Below are 20,532 nucleotides of genomic sequence, written 5' to 3'. Positions count from 1 at the left end.
CGTCATATAACGCGTGCACATTAGCTTATTTAGCATGTTAAATAGCACACACGCATTGACGGAAGAGTCGCGTGCGGTAGTGCGTACACGCTTGGAAGTAACTCACGCTGCACGCCTTATGCTATTAAAAACTTGGCCTAATTGTTTATAGAAGATTTTATTAAGATATTCGTATCTGGGTATAGGTCTCCTCATTTTCACGCCATCCTTTCCGGTCCTGTGCAAGTCTCATCTACTGCTTTCCGGCGTACCTTACAATGTCATCCGATTTCCGTGTAGATTTTGTTTTTTCTTTCTTTAACTTTTGAATTATTTTATTTTAAAGCTCGCACGGCGGACTTCGATTAATTTGTTATTGTATTTTCCTGTAAAATGGTAGTTCGATATTGGATGCCTGTTATTCAAATGTAATAGAAGTTACCATAGTAAAAACCACGACAGATAGTCCATTTTCAGGCGTTTTCTTAACCCCCTAAGGCGGAGATTTCCAAACGCCATTAAACTATGGGGTTTGGATATTAAAAGGCAAGTCTTACGATTTTGACCATTTTAGTCATAATTCATAAGATTCAGGTCTCCTTATTGGCTTCTGTTTACATCGGCCGCTGTTCAAGATATCTAGTTGAGCCGATCTAGATCTACATCGAAATATCCTAAAGTAAATCTGAATTGAAGTTATTTGCTTCGTGTGGAAGTAATAAATCCGGCGCTGGCGCAATGAATGTGTCGTGTCGGTCGATCGAGTTACGATATAACTCGTGTATAACTTGCCTCAGTATCTCTCGCCAAGTGATTGCCGTGCGATATAAATCTACAATAAGAGTATAAAAACATTTGGATATTACCAGATGAGGAGCCTACCTCTGAGGGCTCTTAATTGATAATCTAAACATCATTTTGTTTACAATACAACACAAGTTACTTTATATTCAGTAGGTTTCTACATAAAACCATACCCCCATAACCAAACCATACATACATAAAACCTCGTTTTACACAGATATTACATGGTGTGTTGAAGTAAACATAGCTCAGATGCTGGTGAGAAGCGGAGAGTTGCCGTTCTATTCGTATTATTCGTTATTCTATGGCAAAACTAACAAGAAATCATGAATATCCCGAAAAGAGTGTAAGAAGCGAAAAATGTGTTAGAATAGAATCGAAGTAAATAAGTGGAATTCTGTGGTCTCTGTGTACGGTCACGAGCATTAATATGTATACACTTTGGTACCATGTCACATAATTTTTTTGACAAATTGAACTGTTAAGTCTCTCTAAATGTCAAATATATTAGTGCGACAGAGACCTAAAGTGGGTAAGTACATTATATTGCTCATAACTGTACCTCCCTCATCCTGACCTTAGTCATCATGTCCCTAGCGTTTTCACAGGGTCCGCTTACATAACATGAAGGCTTGACAGGTCCGGTTTTTTACAGAAGCGACTGCGTGTCTGACCTTCCAACCCGCGAAGGGAAAACCAGCCCAATATAGGCTAGGTCACATACCTCCTAAACGCATTTTTCGAAAATGTGGGCTTCCTCACGATGTTTTCCTGACGTTTTGTTTAGCTGATCTTGGTAGACACATTAATACACGTAGATATGTATCTTAGTAGACTAAAGCGCTCGCGAAATGGGTGCCTACAGAAGGATATCCTAGTAGAGGCAGGAACAAAATGGAAGGACGATCTGGATACCTTTGAAGAAGACTGGCAAGAGATCTCTGCGTGGATAAGGAACTTTGCAAGAGGAGAGGGAAGTGAGGGCTTTGCTCATCAGTAGGACACGATAGGTTAGAGAAAAAAATAAGTAGTGTAAAGATTTAAATCGAAAATAATCTGACTCAGACGCTTCTCCTCCTCCTGTCCATGGGAAATTCTATCGATCTATGTATTGTCATTAATGACGATGATATTGAGATCTGACTCGGACGGGGCTTGAACCCGCAGCGCTCGTCCCGGCTTGACAAGAGCTGTGGGTTCAAATCCCGTCCGAGTCAGATGTTTTCCGATTAAAATTTTCTCTTTGTGACTTTCCCAAAGCACGGGTAAGTGCTATAAAAACAAAAATTAGTGTTAGGGTTCTCAAGAACTAAAACATACGTATTAAATAATTATAACGCTTTAGTTTTGGTTGGTTTGGTGCTCGTTGAGTTGTGGGTACTTAGTTCATCTTGCGATGGATGTACCTCTGCTCCAAGCTTACATCTACTCCATCCTAATCCATCGCTAGATGAGCTAAGTACCCACACTTTACCGAGCGCCAAAGCGTTATAATTATTTACTAACAAGGGTTACCTCTTTTTACACCTGTAATGAGCAATTAAATCTTTTAAATACCTTCAGACTTGTCGCAGGCAATCAAGAATTCACGATATTTCAACTTCGACAAAAATGGTTACACATACTTGCTTATTTTCGCGTTTCGCGTTCGCAATGTCGGTCCTTCGAAACACGACGATTAATATGGTCCATACCATTTATCGGTGATTAACTTCAATTTAAACTTGAACTTACAAAACGGCTTTTTGTACGTGGGTATTGAATTCTTATTAAGTCAGGTTTGAAGTGATGACAGGTATAATTATTGTGTAAAACTGATGTAAGGCCTTATTCACATATTGGCCCTGATTCCTGCAGATGCCTCCTAATTTTCTTATCCATCGAAAAGGAAAGGGACAGGTTATTGACAGCTGTTAATTTTAAAATGAATGAATAACTTGGGCAAATTAATTAGGCGTTTCGCTGATAGGCAACCTGTTTGACGTGTGCTGACAACTTAATTCTCTCGGATTATTGACCGATGTAACATTTTGAGAGGGTTGTTTAAATTTCTACCTGAAAATTTACGTATGTTTCATAAATTTTATGCCTGTCGGGTAATTGACAGCTGTCAATCAACCGTCCTTTTCCTATAAAAAAATGACAGGCATAACTTAAAACAAATAAATGGCGTTTCATAACCTGTCTGGCCGGGGGAAAGAAGCTGCAAGAAAAACCTCGGCACAGGGCTCTAGACGTTTTATACTTTTTGTTCAATACCTTATCTCCTTGTTGCAGGACCTGCGCAGCCTCGTGATGTCGAAATATGTGTCTGGTTTAGAACTGCACGATGCTCACCGAACCCTCAACCGGAGCAGCGTCATCGAGACGGTGGAGGCGGCGCGCGCAGCCATCAACGCTGCCGGCGGTTAGTTTATTATCTATCCATCACCAGCCCATTAACGTCCCCACTGCTGGGGCACGGGCCTTCCCTATGGATGGATAGGGAGATTCGGCCTTAGACCATCACGCGGGCCCAGTGCGGATTGATGGTTATTAACGACTGCTAATGCAGCCGGAAACAACGGTTTAACGTGCCTTCCGAAGCACGGAGGAGCTCGAGATAAAAACTTTTTTTATATGGTCACCCATCCTATGACCGGCCTTTGCGAAAGTTGCTTAACTTCGACAATCGCAGACCGAGCGCGTTTACCGCTGCGCCACCGAGTTCCTCTGTTACGTACATAAACAGCCTGTATACGTCCCACTGCTGGGCACAGGCCTCCCCTCAATCAATTGCAGGGACATTCTGTCATTTCATTCAGACGGACATTCAGTGAAGTGCTGTTTCCGGGAATGTTCCCAAAATGGAAGTATTTTTTATTTTTTGACTTATTGTAGATTTGCCGCAGATGGCATTAACTACTGGGCCGGACAAATGGAGAGCGCTGAAGGCTCTCACCCGGTACAACGTTTAAGACAACAGGCCTGAGGGTGCCCAGTTGAGCGCTCAAGTGGAAGTAAAAAGGCGCAAGAGTTATATAAAAAGAGTTTTATTATTTAGCCTTTAGGCAGTTAATATCTGAAACGAAAAACAACATTTTGAAAAAAAAAAGCTAGTGTATTAAAGAGATTTTACAAGAACATTCCCTCTTTGGAAACAGTCCCGGGAAAGGCACAGACGTTTAAGATGTTATATCGTTGCTGTATATACAGGGTGTTAGTGACATCGTAACGAAAACTTTGAGGGATGATTTAGACCATGATTCTGAGTTGATATCAAGTGAATCACCCCGTACAAGTACATACAAATAGCCGTACGGGTACGTATGGGTGTTAGTGACATCGTAACGAAAACTTTGAGGGATGATTTAGACCATGATTCTGAGTTGATATCAAGTGGAATTTTCCGTCGCAAAACTATGGAACGGAAAATAATTAAAAAAAAAACACTAAAAATTTCATGAATTTTTCTTCAATATTTGTTACGATGTCACTAACACCCTATCTACTTGTATGGAAAGTTGTATGTACTTATACGGATTACGAATACTGAGGGGAATGATTCAGACCATGATTCTGAGTCAATATCAAGTGGAATTTTGCGTCGCAAATTTCCTGTTTTTTTTTTAATTTCAATTCTATACTTTTGTGATCGAAAATTCCACTTGATATTAACTCAGAATCATGGTCTAAATCATCCCTCTCAGTATTCGTTACGATGTCACTATCGCCCTGAATACTCCATTTCTTTCTAGGATGTTTCTCAAACATTACATCAGGGTGTTAAACAACTCCCGTTTAAGAACAAAATGAATGACTAGAGTGATACGATTTACACCTTTTCAAGTTATGTAAATGTTATTAACCTGTTTTTCTAATAGCATAGAGTAACAAGGAACAGATACGTTAATGTCAGGGTGCCTGTTACATGTAATTATTGAGAATTAGCATTCCGCGGTACGCCATTGCTCTGTATTTATTGAAGTTTTCCAAAGAGTTTATATAAGACAGGAGAAGTTGTTAGAGAGTTAGGTAGTATAGATTATAATGTTTGACGAAAATAAGTAGGTATTCCAAATATACCTAATAATTATGTAATTCCTATAATTTTACCTACTGTAAATGAACTTCGTATGCTTACATTTAGTCATAACTAAGTAACTGCTGACTTATATGATTGTTACGAAAAAGACTTAGGCGGCGTTTCCATTGACGCGGAGCTGTGCGGCGATGATCGAAGATGTGCGGATTTGACCAATCACAGCGTTCGAGAGAGCGAAAAACGAAGACGCTCTGTCACTCTCTCCCTCACGATGATTGGTCGATTCCTGTTAATTTCCGCACAGCTCCGCGTCAATGGAAACGCAGCTTTAACTGGATATATTACTGAAATATAAGTAATCCAAAGATCCCGCCCTTTAGAACTGCCTGTTGTGTTCAAAAATAGAACAAATAAAGCGTAGGCTGTACATATAGAGACAAGTATTAAACATTATGTACATAATACAAATATGAGTTATATAAATTATGAATTTCTGATACCTACCTGTTCAAAAGGAGTAACTACAAAAAGCTTCTTAAGTATACCTGAGTATAAAAAATGTACGTACAAAATCTACATAAATTTCATTCTACCCGCAGGCGGCCCCCTCTTCCTGGCCCTACCGGCCCACCCGGAACTCCTAGCGAAGTACTACGACCTGCACACCCTGGTAAAGAAGGTGGACCTGATGATGGTACAGACCCACGCGCTGGGGCTCGTCAAGAAGATGACCTACCACCCCAGCAGGCTGAGTGGCTTGTGGGATATGATGAACACGGTGAGTCGATAATTAAAAGTATCTCGCTCCTGTCAGCGTAGCGTTCTCCATACTATTTTTTAGGGAAATTCAAATTCAAATTCAAAAATATCTTTATTCAATAGGTAACATAGTTACACTTTGAATCGTCAATTTTTACATAACGAACGTCTCATCCGCCTAAAACTACTGCAGCTTCTCACAACCTGTATAGCCAGGGAAAAGAAGCTGCAAGTAAATAGTAACCGGGACCAACGGCTTAACGTGCTTTCCGAAGCACAAGTCATCTTACTTTCGGACAATCAGGTGATCAGCCTGTAATGTCCTGACCAAACTAGGGATCACTTTTGTGATATGTCCCCACACCGGGATTCGAACCCGGGACCTCCGGATCGTGAGCCCAACACAGACGTCCCCCAGCCCACTGGATCACAGACGTCATTCTACTATAATGTTATAGATATAGTTATGATCATATCTCGGAAAGTTTCTATATGTAACACTTAAGCTTGTAGGTTTTGGCCATCAAATTATGCTCTACGTTCTTATCTATCTTAATTTGATTGTTGTAGTATTTTTATATAATATGTAAGTCTACTTAAATTTATTGTTTATATTTTTATTGTGTTATTATTTTTTTTTGTCTTTATATTAGTAAGTATAATTGTTCTTGTAATTTCATAAGATTTGTACGCGTATGTAGGTATGTCTATCTGTAGTATTATACACTGCATGTATACTTATCGTAGTAGGTCAGCTGGAAGAAATCTCTTTTTTAGAGATAAGCTTACCTGTACTGTCTGATTTCTTTGTGTGTTTCTTTCTGTGTTAAATAAATAAATATCTTAATTAAAACACACACTACCAATTTCAAAACGACCATACTATAAACACCCATTGAAAAACCATAAATCGAACGAAATAGTTTTCCACTAAGAAGTATATGTATATTCACGATCTATATAAGTCCAGCAGTCGACGTTCAATGCGAACTACTTATTGCTGTAATACAAGTCTTGATGTAAATTACTTCAGAACATGTGGTTGCACGGTTGTCGACAAGGGTAGGGATGGGCCCTGTGAGTATATTTAACAGGTACCTATTCGTTATTTACTAAGATGCAAAGTTTTGAAGATATTTTGATACTAGATAGGTAGACTGGTTTTGTAGATGACAATTTATTTTTGCCGCTTTAACTTAACGAAAGATAGGTACTTTAATTATAAGGTTTTGAATCGATAGATAAAACCTAGAAAACAAAATAAAACTAAAATTTACTTTAACCACGGTATTACTGCTTTACCAACCCATCATTAAAAGTATATTACATACATACATAAATAAACCCACGCCTATTCCCCACCGGGGTAAGCAGATACTATGGAATGCCATTTCCTGCGATCATGAGACTATTCTCTTGCTTCCTCCACAGTCCAGTTCAGAGTAGAAAGTACCAAACATTTTCTAAAGACATCTCCAATTAGGTCCGTCTAGGTCTAAGATATATTAATTAGATAGATAGACAGATAGATAAAATACTTTATTTAGCACAATGGGCACAAAATACAGAAATAAGGACAACATATACAGAAAAGCACAACATTATTGCTCATGTAGCAATTTGTTCCAGGCAACCTAAGTACCTAACCAAGTAACTCCAGGTAACTTTAGTACTTATATGAATACTATTAAAGTTACTTCATCCAAAGCGTAATAAATAGTTATTTCTGTCCATCACTATAAGATTTGCATGAGAAAAATGTAAAGATTGCACGAAGCAAAACCAGTTACACTTATATATGTAGTGCAGTAAATCTGCGTAGATCCACATAATTTATGAGTTCAAAACGATTGACTATAATGATCGTCGTATTTTGAATAATTTATGACAATATTATGATCTTTTATGGAGGTAAAATTAAGTCATGAATGTCAATGAAGTGATGGCGAACCATCGATCGAGTGTATGTATGTGGTCTAGTCTTACGAAAGTAATAAATAGTAAAAAGATTTCTGCATTATGTATTTTAGAATATAGTTCAATGTCAATACAGGCCGGTAGGCTGGTCAATAATTTATATATTTTATGAATAGTGAGTGTGTTTAAGCCATTAAAATAGAGCAATTTATCTGTGAATACTAATTGCTGATAAGTTGGTAGTTATCACTTGGAAACTGACATAACAAAGATATAATTGCATCAGAGCAGTAAGGCCGCCCATTTCTACTGTTGCTAAATGTTTGTATGTTTTGATTTGATAACAAAGTATGGAATATACCTACGTAAGTATAAAGTACTTTATCGTAATCTCCCTAGCGTCATCCCGTTTTTCACAGGGTCCGCTTACCTAACCTGAAGATTTGACAGGTCCGGGTTTTTTACAGAAACGATTGCCTGTCTGACCTTCTAACCTGCGAAGGTAAAACCACCCCCATACAGGTGAGGTCACATACCTCCCAAACGCATTTCTCGGGAATGTGGGTTTCCTCACGATGTTTCCTTCACCGCTGAGCTCGTGATAATCATTTATGATCGAAACAGGAATTCGAAAAACGATTTCTTGCTGGATTGGAACCTGCGACCTTACAGAGAGAGTCAAGCGTTCTTCCAACTGGGTTACCACGACATTATTATTTTAAAGTATTTTACAATAAATTACCTGCCTACTTGCTATAAAAGGAAGGAACCTTACCTACCTAGGTAATGATAATGAATGGCCATAAAAAAATGCGTTTTGCTTAATCAGAACCTTCAAGATAGTTACACAAGTTAAAAATTCTCGCTAAAGCCGCAAACAGGGAAAACAAGGGACAATTTCCTTTTTTAATCGGATCTAAGGAAAACGTAAAATGGTTCTAAATTCATAGTTGCAATCTTTTTCTGCGATATCTCAAGTCATACATCAGTATTTCACACACGTACACGTCTTTCGTGTAGAAATCCTATGAAGGCAAACCAGTACTTTGAGAAAAAATACATTTAGACTCGGAAATACTCTTTACACCTGGCACTTAAGATCTCAAGTCGCTTAACAGTGTAACTGGCTTTCAATGTAGGATCAATTTAGTTTATCTAGGTCACATATTGACGGCTCATCCTAGTATTGAATCGAAGATTGGCTCTAAAAGAGTTAGAATGCCCATTTGGAGGTGTGTGTCAAACGTGTTAAATTTTGCCTTGAAGGTTTTTGCATGAGATTATTTATTGCGGTGTGATTGCTATAGTAATTTTGGTAGGCGTTTAGAGTTCAAGGGAAGATTTGATTAATATTATAATATTTGCGCTAATAGATCCAACAGCTACGTTAGTTAAAGGTGTGTGAAAGAGAGAGCGAGGAATGAGCGAGAGAGAAGAGAGGATTGCGGAATGACAGAGGAATGGCGGTCGCTTGTTTTTAAAATGGAAAATGAATTAAATTAATAAAGTTTTAAATAAACTAGGATTAAAGAAATATAATCGTTTCCTTCATACCCCATCCCACAATTAGATCTTTGAAATGAATCTTGTCTTCTTCTTCTATCGTGTGGGTTGTAAGGTGAATTATCAACCTCATTAACCCTGGTGTCAGGGTTACTATTGAGCCGCCAAAGGTCCCTGACATGGCTCATGTAACGACTACTTACTTACATCAGTAAGTAGTAACCGGGACCAACGGCTTAACGTGCCTTCCGAAGCACGGATCATCTTTCTTTTTGGACAAAATGAATCTTGTAAAAGTGACCTTTATTTTTCAAAAACCGTGAATAGCTAATAATTTAATCGTTGCCAAATCAAAAATCCAAATATTTGTATCACAAAATGCTGTAACCCTGTAAGTAAATAAAATAAAATATAAAAAGAGTTTTATTTATGTACTTAAATCTATAACGACCAAGTTACATGGGCTTCCCTAAAAGTAGTCGGATGACACTTGTGATGGGAATGCCTCGCTCTTCCAACGCAATCAGTAGGTACAATTTGATTTACAAAAGGTAAAGATGCGTGTCATAGGATCAGTAAAGATAGCAGAGGAAATTCCTACGAGAAAAGAATGTGATGGATCTTACGAACAACCTAAGCAATAACCTCTATACCTATCCTAGTGGCGGCCCTAGCAAAATATTTGGGTGGCCCAAGACCTCACAATGGCGCCCCTAAAAACACAGTTTTTTTCGATTAGTTTACGGCCACCGAAAAATACCTAATTAAATCTTTTAAAAATGTCATTTATGCCACCCATTAAATGTATGAGTTTTATGTGGCCGCTAAGAGGTCCAATTCACAGGGCAGGTGTGTCCGATCCAGTTACACCCCTGTAGATCCGGGGTTGCTAGCCAGGGGGGTCCCGTCTTGACTGATCTTTCTTGGCGATTGATTTTAGCCACTGGCCAAAACATCAATATAAACCTTCCAACAAAATCTTACTATTGCAGGACTCAGTAGTAGACCTAGTAGTGGGTCTCGGCGTCCCCGCTTCGAAGATAGTCATCAGCCTGCCAGCCACAGCCCGCCAGTTCCACCTTCTCAACGAGACCCTCAGTACTCCGGGCAGTCCCACTACGGAGGACGAGCCTAAGGAAATCGATCAAGGGGAGTTGTGTCGTCAGCTGCAGAAAGGAAGGTGGACGCTTGAACGCGATCAGGACTTGTCCGCGCCTTATGCTTTCAAGTGAGCAATGGTTTTTTTTTTTGTGTTTGTATTGTGTATTTGTGTGTTTGCCATGTAATTGGTTTAGGGCGCTTGTAAATCTCCCCCTCAATGAATCGAGTTCTATTAAAATTAATCTATTTTGTTGTTGAAAAGACATTTTTTTTAAATACTGAATATCCTTATTGAGTCCCATTAAATTACATGGAAATTGTATTCTATTCGATTTTATCTTGAAATATTTTTGATTTAATTTTATCAATAAAATTAATAAATAAAATCCAAATTCAAGCTACCTAATTAATTTCCTCTCTTTATGAAACTAAAATAAATAAATTACAAATTCAAGCTAATTTACAACTAACCTATAATTCACCATCATATCCTTGCAGGGATAAAACTTGGATATCGTTCGAAGACTCCTCTTCCGTGGATGTTAAGGGCAAGTACGCGCGAGTGCGCGGCCTGGCCGGGCTGGCCCTGCATCAGGCCGATAGAGACACGGATACTCCGTGTGGACCCAGCCTTAAGACTGCGTTGGCTAAGGTGCTTAACCAGCAGAGTCGAGCGCCTAGGGCTGCTGTTTTGAGGTAAAATATTGTAAATTTTCTGCCTTCTTCTATCGTGTGGGTTATGAGGTGGATTACTATCCTCATTATCCCTGGTGTCAGAGTTATTATGGCCAAAGGCCCCTGATATGACTCATATAACGCTACGCACTTACATCGGTAAGTATTTTCTATAAAGTCCATTTTCCATTTGTTATAAGAACTGAGACAAATAAATTAGCATTTTTTTGCTGCATCATGTAATTAATAGCAGCCACTTTTGATGATGAGATTCCCTCAGCGCTCCCCTTTCATACAACCATGCAGTTAATGCCATCTCCGGCAAATCTACATTAAGTCACGTCAAAAAAGTACTTTATCAGAAACCATCTTATGTCGTTACGATAGTAATGTATGTAGCTACATCGACCGTAGCTACATACATTATTAACATGATTCGAATATGCGGAAAGTGCCATAAGTTAAGATTTTCTTGTAAGTACATTGTTCTTCGGTTCAATTGTACTTAGGTATGTCGTAAATGATAATCACATTGTTTACCTCATGTAATTCCGCAGATCTCTGGAGCATGAGATCCTGTCAGCGCCGACACATGCACGTGTAGTGGACGCGCTGCAGGTGTCTCCATACCGCATCACGCAGGTGGTCGACTCCGACGGTGTCATACACTCCATTAGAGAGGTACGTCAACTATTACTATATCATGAACATGAGACCCTGTCTGCACCAAGACACGCGCCTGTAGTGGGTGCGCTGCAGGAGTCTTCTTACCCCCATTACGCAAGAGGTCCACTTAATTAGCTCCCAGCAAGGCGTCTGCGCCGCCGCTGCAAGAGGAAGACATCGTCGATCGGCTTTTGGCATTGATTTGTTTGTGTAGCAACGACATTTCTAGTCACTCGCTGAACATGAATCTTCTATTCTCTTTACTTAATCCTACATAAAATATTACAAGTTATAAAGTGGATATTTGAGAAACTGGTTCATTTGAGAAATTGTCGTTTTAGGAATAAATCATTTATTTATGTTACTTTATCCTCAGGATACCCGTACGGAGTTCTCGTGCTCGCGTCAGGGATATTTCGTGCACCCGCGCTCCTGCGCACGGTTCTACCGCTGTGTCAAGTTCGATCAGCTTTCTCCTGAATATACCGTGAGTAACTACTTATTCCACTAATATCAAAGCAAAATCTGGTGAAAACAGCGAACTATGAAATATATTTATGGAGTCTCTTTGAATCAAGAGACTCAAACCACAGGTCAAAAAATTATAAATTTCCAAAAATCAAACATGTTTTTCCAAGAATAACTAAACTACAAAAAAAAAATGCCAAAAGGCAAGTGTTTTGGAAAATCAAATGCAACCTCTAACTCTGACCACTTACTATGCCACAGAGGCTTTCATTGGTTTAAAACTTCAGGCGTCTTCGGCAATAGGTGGCCATAATCACTAGGATTATGGCTAGTTTTGGATAGAGCTGCAATTTGAGATCAACATTATTCAATCAATCTTCTCTCCAGGTGTTCGAGTTCGACTGCCCAGCAGGCCTGGCGTTCGACTCCCGCTACGAGGTCTGCGTGTGGCCAGGCAGCCTGCCGCACTCGCAGGCCTGCCCTGGTTCTTCGGAAATCGCGCCCGCACTTAGGACTCTGTCGCACTAACATATTTGACATTTAGTGAGACTTACAGTTCAATTTGTCAAAAAAGTTAATGTGACATGGTACCAAAGTGTATACATATTAATGCTCGTGACCGTACGACTCATATGCCTTACAGTATATCAGGCAAGGCTCACAGTGCCAATGATAGTGGAAGTGTCCTGACTTATACCTCAGGACAGTACGTCTATAGCCGTAAGCTCGATCCATATCCTATCATTATGAAAGGTAGTCAATGTCAGTAAAAATGGTAACCTTGAATCTTTTTCATTATTTACAGTGTCTTTTATCTAGCCAACGGTTAAATTATTTAATCATAACATATTTAACTTTAATGTGTATCAGAATTTGATATACTTAAGCTATCCCTAGCTAAACATGTAACCCATGAATAATCTCAATTTAGCATAAATGTGATCAACATTCTGTTCTTGTCAGGTTACTACGCGGACCCGGAGAACTGTAGATGGTTCTTTGCATGCCTGGACCACGGCAAGGCACCGCTGACGGCGTATGAGTTCCGCTGCCCCTTCGGACTGGGCTTCGACGCTGACAAGCTGAAGTGCGACTGGCCCTGGCTCGTACCCGCTTGTGGCAACATCGCCAGATACGAGGCTGAAGCGTATGGCTTCGGTTCTGCTGCTCTTACTGGTGAGATATGGATATTTTTCTCTTAATCATTGATTTAAATGTAATTTAAAGGTTATAATAGGTTTCCTTGTAATTAATTTTATTCTTATTCTTAATTGTGACTGAAGCATGATCCCATAGTTTAATACTAAAATAATTCTGTTACAGGTGCAAACGGCTTCCAAGGTCAAACAGCAGACTCGATCAACATCGCGGCTCACCAGAGCCTCGTTTCCGGCGCTTCCCTGGATAACCTCGTGGGGATCCAGAACGGATTCCTCTCTCATGCTGATGCTCTTGACTCTAACTTCATCGCTTCCCAAGAGGCAGGTGGTTTCCAAGTCAGCCATGGGAATGCTTTAGCTGTTGGTGACGCTAATGCTAACCCAGGTTTCGTTCAACCTACTAAATACACCAGCGGTTCTCTCATCTTAGACGATTATAGACTACCAACGAAACAGGAAGCTAGTCATAGAGGCATACATGGACAATTCAATGGATACGCCACTGGTTCAAATGGTCAGTATAACGGATATTCTGGTTCATTAAACTTGCAAAAGTCACAATACCAAAGTGCAGATTACGACGCTGATAATTCTGGAGCGTACGTCCATGATCCTACAGGAGACTACGCTGAGCCATACAGACATGAAGATGCACCAGCCGTACCTTATACTCATAGTGAATCTAATTATAAATCTAGCGACTATTATGATGTTGGTAGATACTCTGGTTCTCAAGATTATAATGGGCAGTATCAATATCAGGGTCAAAATGAGGGGCAATACCAAGCACAAAATGAGGGGCAATACCACGCTCAAAATGAGGGGCAATATCAAGCTCAAAACGAAGGCCTATACCAAGCTCAAAACGAAGGCCAATACAACGCTCAAAATGAAGGCCAATATCAAGGTCAATACAAAAGTCAGTACCAAACTGGAAATCAGGGTCTGTACCAAGCTCAAAACGAAGGTCAATACCATGGTCAATACGCTCAAGACAACTCGGGAGCTTATGTACAATCCGGATCCAATAATGCTCAATATTCCGGTGCCTACAATGCAGACTATTCTGGTTCTTACATCCATGACGATTCGGGCAAATACGTAGCTGGGGTATACAGAGCTGACGGACACATTGGAAATTATGGAGGTCAGTCTTCAGCGAATATCCAACACGGTAGCTACAGCAGCGGTAATTCTGGCTACTTGAGCGATAGTAAAGCTTACACAGGCGCCTCCCATACTTTGACAGCAGGCGCTGTCAATGTTGGCCTAGTAGGAAAAACTACTCTAGTCGACGCTGGTTACAACGATCAGCTCAACTATAACAGTGCAAGTAATTCTTTCGGTCACAATATCGTTCATCAATACAACAACGGTCATGTCCCGATCATTCAAGAACCTTCAGTGTCTATAAACCATGTTGGTACAGACGGCAACAACCTCGATGGCTACAGTTTCGTGACAACGCCGACGTCTTCAGGCGTTCCTACAACAGCCACTCCTTTCGCAGTTACTACTGCTATTCCTATAACTACGTACAGAACGACCTTCGTCCCTGAAGCGCCTAAAACTGATATTAAACAAGTCTTCGGTTACACTCAACCCGCAGTCACTTACGTCCAACCGACTGTTACGGCAGTAAAGCAATACGTAACACCTAAAGTTCAAGTCACCGATTACAATCAAGGAGTGAACTACCAAGCTTCTAGTACCGGATCTGGTTCATCAGGTTACGTCTACTCTAAACCAAGTATCAAATTCGAGGAAGGAGTTACTTACGCTACTCAAGTTCCTATTGTAGTGTCGACATTCAAGCCTCAGGGATTCAGTCACAATCAGCAGACTGTTCACAATGTGGTTTCTAACTACGACTACTCTTCGCGTGTGCCGGTTACTGAGGAACCGTTTAAGAAAGTCATAGCTTATAATACTTGTGAAGGAGGCGATTGTAGTCCACAGCCTACTGGCCAGTCCTTCAGCCATCAAACTATTCACCAAACGAATGAGTACTTACCACCAGCACAACAAGGGTATAACTACGAAGCGCCGAAGACGGTTGTGGCATATGCGCAGCCTACAGTGGCTAGTTACACGCCGCAAACATTCAGCCACCAAACCATTCATAAAGTAGAAAGCAGCAACGCTTATATTCCGCCTGTAGAAAATACCTACAAATATTCAAAACCTACGATCAGTTTCGAACAACCAAAAACTGTGGTAGAGCACACAACAGCACAACCCGTAGTCGTAACTACGTTCCAACCTCAAGGATTCAGCCACCAAACTTTACATAAAGTGGATGCTAGTCAAGTCAAGACATACTCAGACTCTGGCTATAAATATGAGAAGCCTTCAGGATATGAATATCCTAAACCTAACATTAAATTCGAGGACGCACCTAAAACGGTGATTCAGTACACTACTCCCGCGCCTGTAGTTTCTACGTACGAACCTCAGACATACAGTCATCAGACTATTCATAAAATTGAAACACAAAGCTACATTCCTGTAACGTCGACACCCGCTCCCGTACTCACTTACCACCAACCCGCTATAAGCGTTTATCAAAATCCGATCTTACAATACACAGAAAACGTCACTCCCGTGTCGTATGTACAACCCACCGCTCAATCTTTCAGTCACCAAACTATTCACAAAGTAGAATCTAATAAATATATTTCTCCTGTCGAAGTACAACAAACTGGATACAACTACGAAGCACCCAAGAAGGTTGTAGAATACACTACAGCTCAGCCGGTTGTGACTACTACATACAGACCGCAGGTGTACAGTCATCAAACATTGCACAAAGTTGAAGCTAGTAAGGTGAACGCTGATTCTGGATATCAATATGAACAACCTGCTGTGAAGTTCGAAGAGTCACCGAAGACTGTCATACAGTACACCACACCAGCACCTGCCATCGTTTCTACTTACCAACCACAAACCTACAGCCATCAAACGTATCATAACATTAAGACGCAGAAATACATCCCTGAGACGTCAACTCCAGCTCCTAATGTAGAGCTAACATACCACCAACCTGCTGTATCTGTATATGAGAATCCTATTCTGAAGTTCACTCAAAATGTCACTCCTGTCCCAACATATACGCCAATTATTCAACAACACGAAGTCAACCACATCGTTAGCCAACCCGTAGGTATACAATTCGAGACACAACAGAACGTAGGAATAAGCCAAGAAGGTTATTCTTACAGCCAACCTGAAATCCAAAGAGACCTCGAAAACACAAATGCTGCTAAATCGTACTCCGATGCTAGCCAAGTCTCTCATCAAGTATACCATCAGTACAATACAAATAAGCAAGAAACTGGAAAGAACGTTGTTTTCGTATCAACTACACCTTCGACTTTGGTTTACGAAGATCATTATTCTGATTATGAATCTCCGAAATACAAAGCACAAGAGTATATTCCTCCAAGGACTGATTACCAACAAACCTATTCTGTTTCAACTGTAGCACCTCCCGTAGTCCACCAAAGCGAGGTCTACCACCAAACTCAGGATCATTACGATTACTCTCAGCCCGGAGATTACTCTCAACAAAACTTCGGTTCGGTTTCATTTAGTACTTCTCATGTTGAGCAGCCAAAGGTTGAATCTGTTCACTTTTCGTCTATCCCTGAAATCCAGGTAGAACACAAGGCGGAAGACTATTTGCCTCCAGTCGTGTCTACTGTTGCTACTCCGATAGTAACTTCAACTTACAAACCTCGTGTTTACTCAACTACAACTCGCGAGTACTTGCCCCCTACTCCTCAGCCAACTGTGAAAGAATATTTACCCCCACAACCAACTGTGAAAGAATACCTGCCTCCTCAACCTACTGTGACAGCATACTTGCCTCCTCAACCTACTGTTACTGTTAAAGAATACTTACCTCCTCAGCCAACTGTAAAGGAATACCTACCTCCTCAACCAACTGTTAAAGAATACTTACCTCCTAAAGTGACCACCTCCTATTTACCCCCGTCAACAACTGCTCGCCCTAAAGTAAAGTTCTCGACTCAAGCTGCGACATACTTGCCACCTCAGGAGGAAAATATAGGTGTCGTTAACTTCGAAAGCTACGGCTTCAGAAACAACGAAGAAAGTAACATCAATTACAACTCATTCCCAGAATATACAGTATCCTCAACACCTAAGGTCAACCTGCTTGGTTTTGGTACCGTAGGACCAGATGCAGGATTAGTGTCTTCAGTAACTTACACGACAGCCTCTCCCGTGTCTTCATCATACTTGCCCCCAGTAAGGAGAATCAGACCGAAGGTGAAGTCTACTACCCAAGCACCTGAGTACCTACCACCTGTCCAGTCCACTACATTCAAGGCTCCAGAATATCTGCCACCGGTAGAAACAGAAACCAACTTGAACTTCGGTAGTTTTGGTCTGAAGAACACTGATCAGCTGGCATACAATCCTTATCAAGAACAAGTTGTAGTATCCACATCAGCGCCGCTTCAAAGAAAGCAAAATATTGTTGTGCAAACTGCTAAAGCTAATTTGCTTGGATTTGGTACAGTGGGCTCCGAAGCTGGCCTAATTTCTGAAGCGACATACTCTACTGCAGCTCCAATTGTTTCAAGCACAGAATCTTTCTCAGTGACACCTAAGGTAGTAACTTCTACATACGCGCCTATCAAACAAGAGCTAGTTGAAGTCTCCCCAGTTCCTGTTAGAAGAACTAAGCCTAAGGTAGCTGTTGTTACCAAGATTAATGATTTCAATCCTCTTCTCGTGAGGAAATTGGGTGCCGTATGTAGTTGCCAGTCGCCAGTACTTATTCTGAAGGGAAAGAGACCGAACGTTCAAGTTCAACAGGAATATGACGACTACAGCAACGATAATGATTACGAAGATGGTCGTGGAGACATCGGCAACGAATGGGCTTTAAAATCTGACAGACTACAGGCGGTCAAAACCGTCACAACTGCCCCTACAGTTACATCAACATTCAATCCTATCATCGTCCCTGACGACTCGTTCTACCAAGACATTCAGGATTCGAGCATCGAAATAACTCCTAAGAGCAGACAAGTTTATTCAGAAGAATTTGTTTCGAGCACCCCCGTGTACTCGACTACAGAGAGAATAGTGAAGATCAGACCACGAGTGAAGGCTGTGACTGTCGCGCCTACTTACAAGACAGTGGTGTTGAACCAAGAAGTTGCTCCCAATGTAGTTGTAAAGGATACAGTGACTAGAGGCAGAGACGACCTGCCGGACTGTCAGCGAGCCGGTCTTTTCCGTCACCCGAAGTACTGCAACAAGTTCTACGCGTGTAGGTGGGACTGCAATAAGCAAAAGTTCACCGTCCACACTTTCAACTGCCCCGTCCAACTCAGCTTCGACTCCAGTATAGGCGCCTGCAACTGGCCCAGCCAAGGCCCCGCCTGCCAGGGTGACACCCTACTTACCAACTCCTTATAAAATGTTAACAAATGTGCCATAAACGGCAATGCGAATCTCATTGTGCCATCAAATGTGATAACCTATGGTCACAATATTGTTCTAAATTGTAATCAATGAATACGATAAAGTTGTCTCTCTGTAATTCATAGAAGCTTTTAATTTATTTCGTTCATTTTGTTAATGTTATTTTCTAGTTATTTATTATTTCATGTACTTATCATTTTAGCTTAAGCAAACCTCGGCATCATCGGTTGAAATGAGAGTTACCATTATCTAGTTCATTTAGTATGTTATGTAAAATAGTGAAGTCATTTTTTGTATTTTTATAAAATTAATATAGAAACGCAATACGCTGTAAATGTAAATATATTTCATTCAATTAAACACGTGTTTTTTTTACTCTTAATCTACATTAGTACAAATAAGCTTAGTTTTCATTAAGAGGTGGATACTTATAAGCAGATTAAATATTCAAAGCGACGGGCTTCTCTACTTCAGATAGAGTACCAGCGTACTTTGAAAGTACGGGGTTTACTTCTTCCTGAATAAACTCGGTGACTTGCTCAGGCGCTCTGCCGATGAAAGTGGACGCGTCCAAGATTTGGTCCAATTTACCGATGATTGGCGCGAAGTAGGGCTCGGCCTTTACGCGATCAATCAGATCGTTGTCTTTGCCATGCTGCTTCACCTGAGCGCCGGCCTCGTGAGATAGCACACGGATCTTCTCATGGCACACTTGGCGATCACCTCCTGCTTTCACCATCTCCATAATAATATTCTCAGTAGCCATAAAAGGCAACTCTTGCGCAATGTTGCGGGCGACAACTTTAGGGTAGACAACCAATCCTTGGCAAATGTTAAGGAGAGTGAGTAACGTGGCATCAGCTGTCAAGAAAGCTTCAGCTAGAGTGAGACGTCTGTTGGCAGAGTCGTCTAAAGTGCGCTCCATCCATTGCACCGCGTGCGTGTTGGCAGCGTTGGAATGCAGCGTTATCAAATGACGCGCTAGTGCACAGCAGCGCTCAGATCGCATAGGATTCCTCTTGTAAGGCATAGCACTGGATCCGATTTGCGATGTCTCGAATGGTTCTTCTAACTCCTTACGCGAAGCGAGGATACGAATATCCGAGCACATCTTGTGCACAGTTGCTCCTAAACTTGACAACGCTGATATCACTTCGATATCTACTTTCCTTGAGTAAGTTTGTCCGGTAACCGGATAACATGTGTCGAAGCCTGCGAGTTCTGCTACTCTCTTATCGAGAGCTCTGACCTTAGCGCTGTCTCCCTTGAAGAGCTGGAGAAAGGATGCTTGGGTGCCGGTGGTGCCTTTGACTCCTCGGAAGCGGAGGTCGTCCTTGGCGCGAGAGAGGGCACGTTCATCCATCAACAAGTCGTAGAGCCAGAGCGAGGCTCGCTTGCCGACTGTCGTCAGCTGAGCCGGCTGCAGATGCGTGAAACCGAGGATTGGGATCGACCTGAAAATAAATAATTAGAGAAATTAGTAGGTATCATCAAATGTTAGAAAGTAATAAATGGTGTAAATTTTGCTGTTCATCGATTAGTCATTATTCTGTCTATAAGATCGTTAAGTAATAAATTAGTACTTTTTAAAGACAAGGACCGGGTGAGAGCCTTCAGCGCTCCCCATTTGTCCGGCCAAGTAGTTACTGCCATCTGCGGCAAATCTACAATAAGTCACGGTAAAAAAATACAAGCAAGTGAGTATAATCACTATCTATTCTTGTAAAAAATGTACTTACCTACTTATACTCATTTGTTATTATTTGTTTTCGAATTCATCTTTGGATCATAAATGATCACGTGCTCAGCGGTGAAGGAAAACATCGTGAGGAATCCCACATTCCCGAAGTATGTTATCTATATATCTATCTATTCCCGAGAAGTGCATTTTCGGAGACCTAACATGTATTAGGCTAGTTTTCCCTTCGAGGGTTAGGGTCAGACAGGCAGTCGCTTCTGTAAAAAACCAGTCCTGATAAATTTTCAGGTCAAGCGGGCCCTGTGAAATAACAGGGC

At 40.9% G+C, this 20,532-nt stretch overlaps 2 protein-coding genes across 2 annotated transcripts in view; one reads left to right on the top strand and one right to left on the bottom strand.

The window, feature by feature from the left end:
* LOC126369292 (uncharacterized) overlaps positions 1–18,876 on the top strand; it is a 47,517-nt gene extending 28,641 nt beyond the window's left edge. The window contains exons 2-10 of the mRNA XM_050013650.1: positions 3,061–3,190; positions 5,407–5,585; positions 9,979–10,214; positions 10,586–10,783; positions 11,320–11,443; positions 11,805–11,915; positions 12,284–12,414; positions 12,828–13,072; positions 13,220–18,876. Of these exons, the coding sequence (XP_049869607.1) occupies positions 3,061–3,190; positions 5,407–5,585; positions 9,979–10,214; positions 10,586–10,783; positions 11,320–11,443; positions 11,805–11,915; positions 12,284–12,414; positions 12,828–13,072; positions 13,220–18,510 (6,645 nt within the window). The 3' untranslated portion in view covers positions 18,511–18,876. The remainder of the gene's footprint in view (positions 1–3,060; positions 3,191–5,406; positions 5,586–9,978; positions 10,215–10,585; positions 10,784–11,319; positions 11,444–11,804; positions 11,916–12,283; positions 12,415–12,827; positions 13,073–13,219) is intronic.
* LOC126369237 (adenylosuccinate lyase) overlaps positions 18,843–20,532 on the bottom strand; it is a 62,601-nt gene continuing 60,911 nt past the window's right edge. Inside the window, exon 3 of the mRNA XM_050013577.1 lies at positions 18,843–19,970. Coding sequence (XP_049869534.1) covers positions 18,956–19,970 — 1,015 coding nt within the window. The 3' untranslated portion in view covers positions 18,843–18,955. The remainder of the gene's footprint in view (positions 19,971–20,532) is intronic.

The sequence above is a fragment of the Pectinophora gossypiella genome, chromosome 8 (genome assembly GCF_024362695.1).
Source record: "Pectinophora gossypiella chromosome 8, ilPecGoss1.1, whole genome shotgun sequence".
Classification (NCBI taxonomy): domain Eukaryota; kingdom Metazoa; phylum Arthropoda; class Insecta; order Lepidoptera; family Gelechiidae; genus Pectinophora; species Pectinophora gossypiella.
This window is presented reverse-complemented; position numbering and strand designations above follow the sequence as displayed.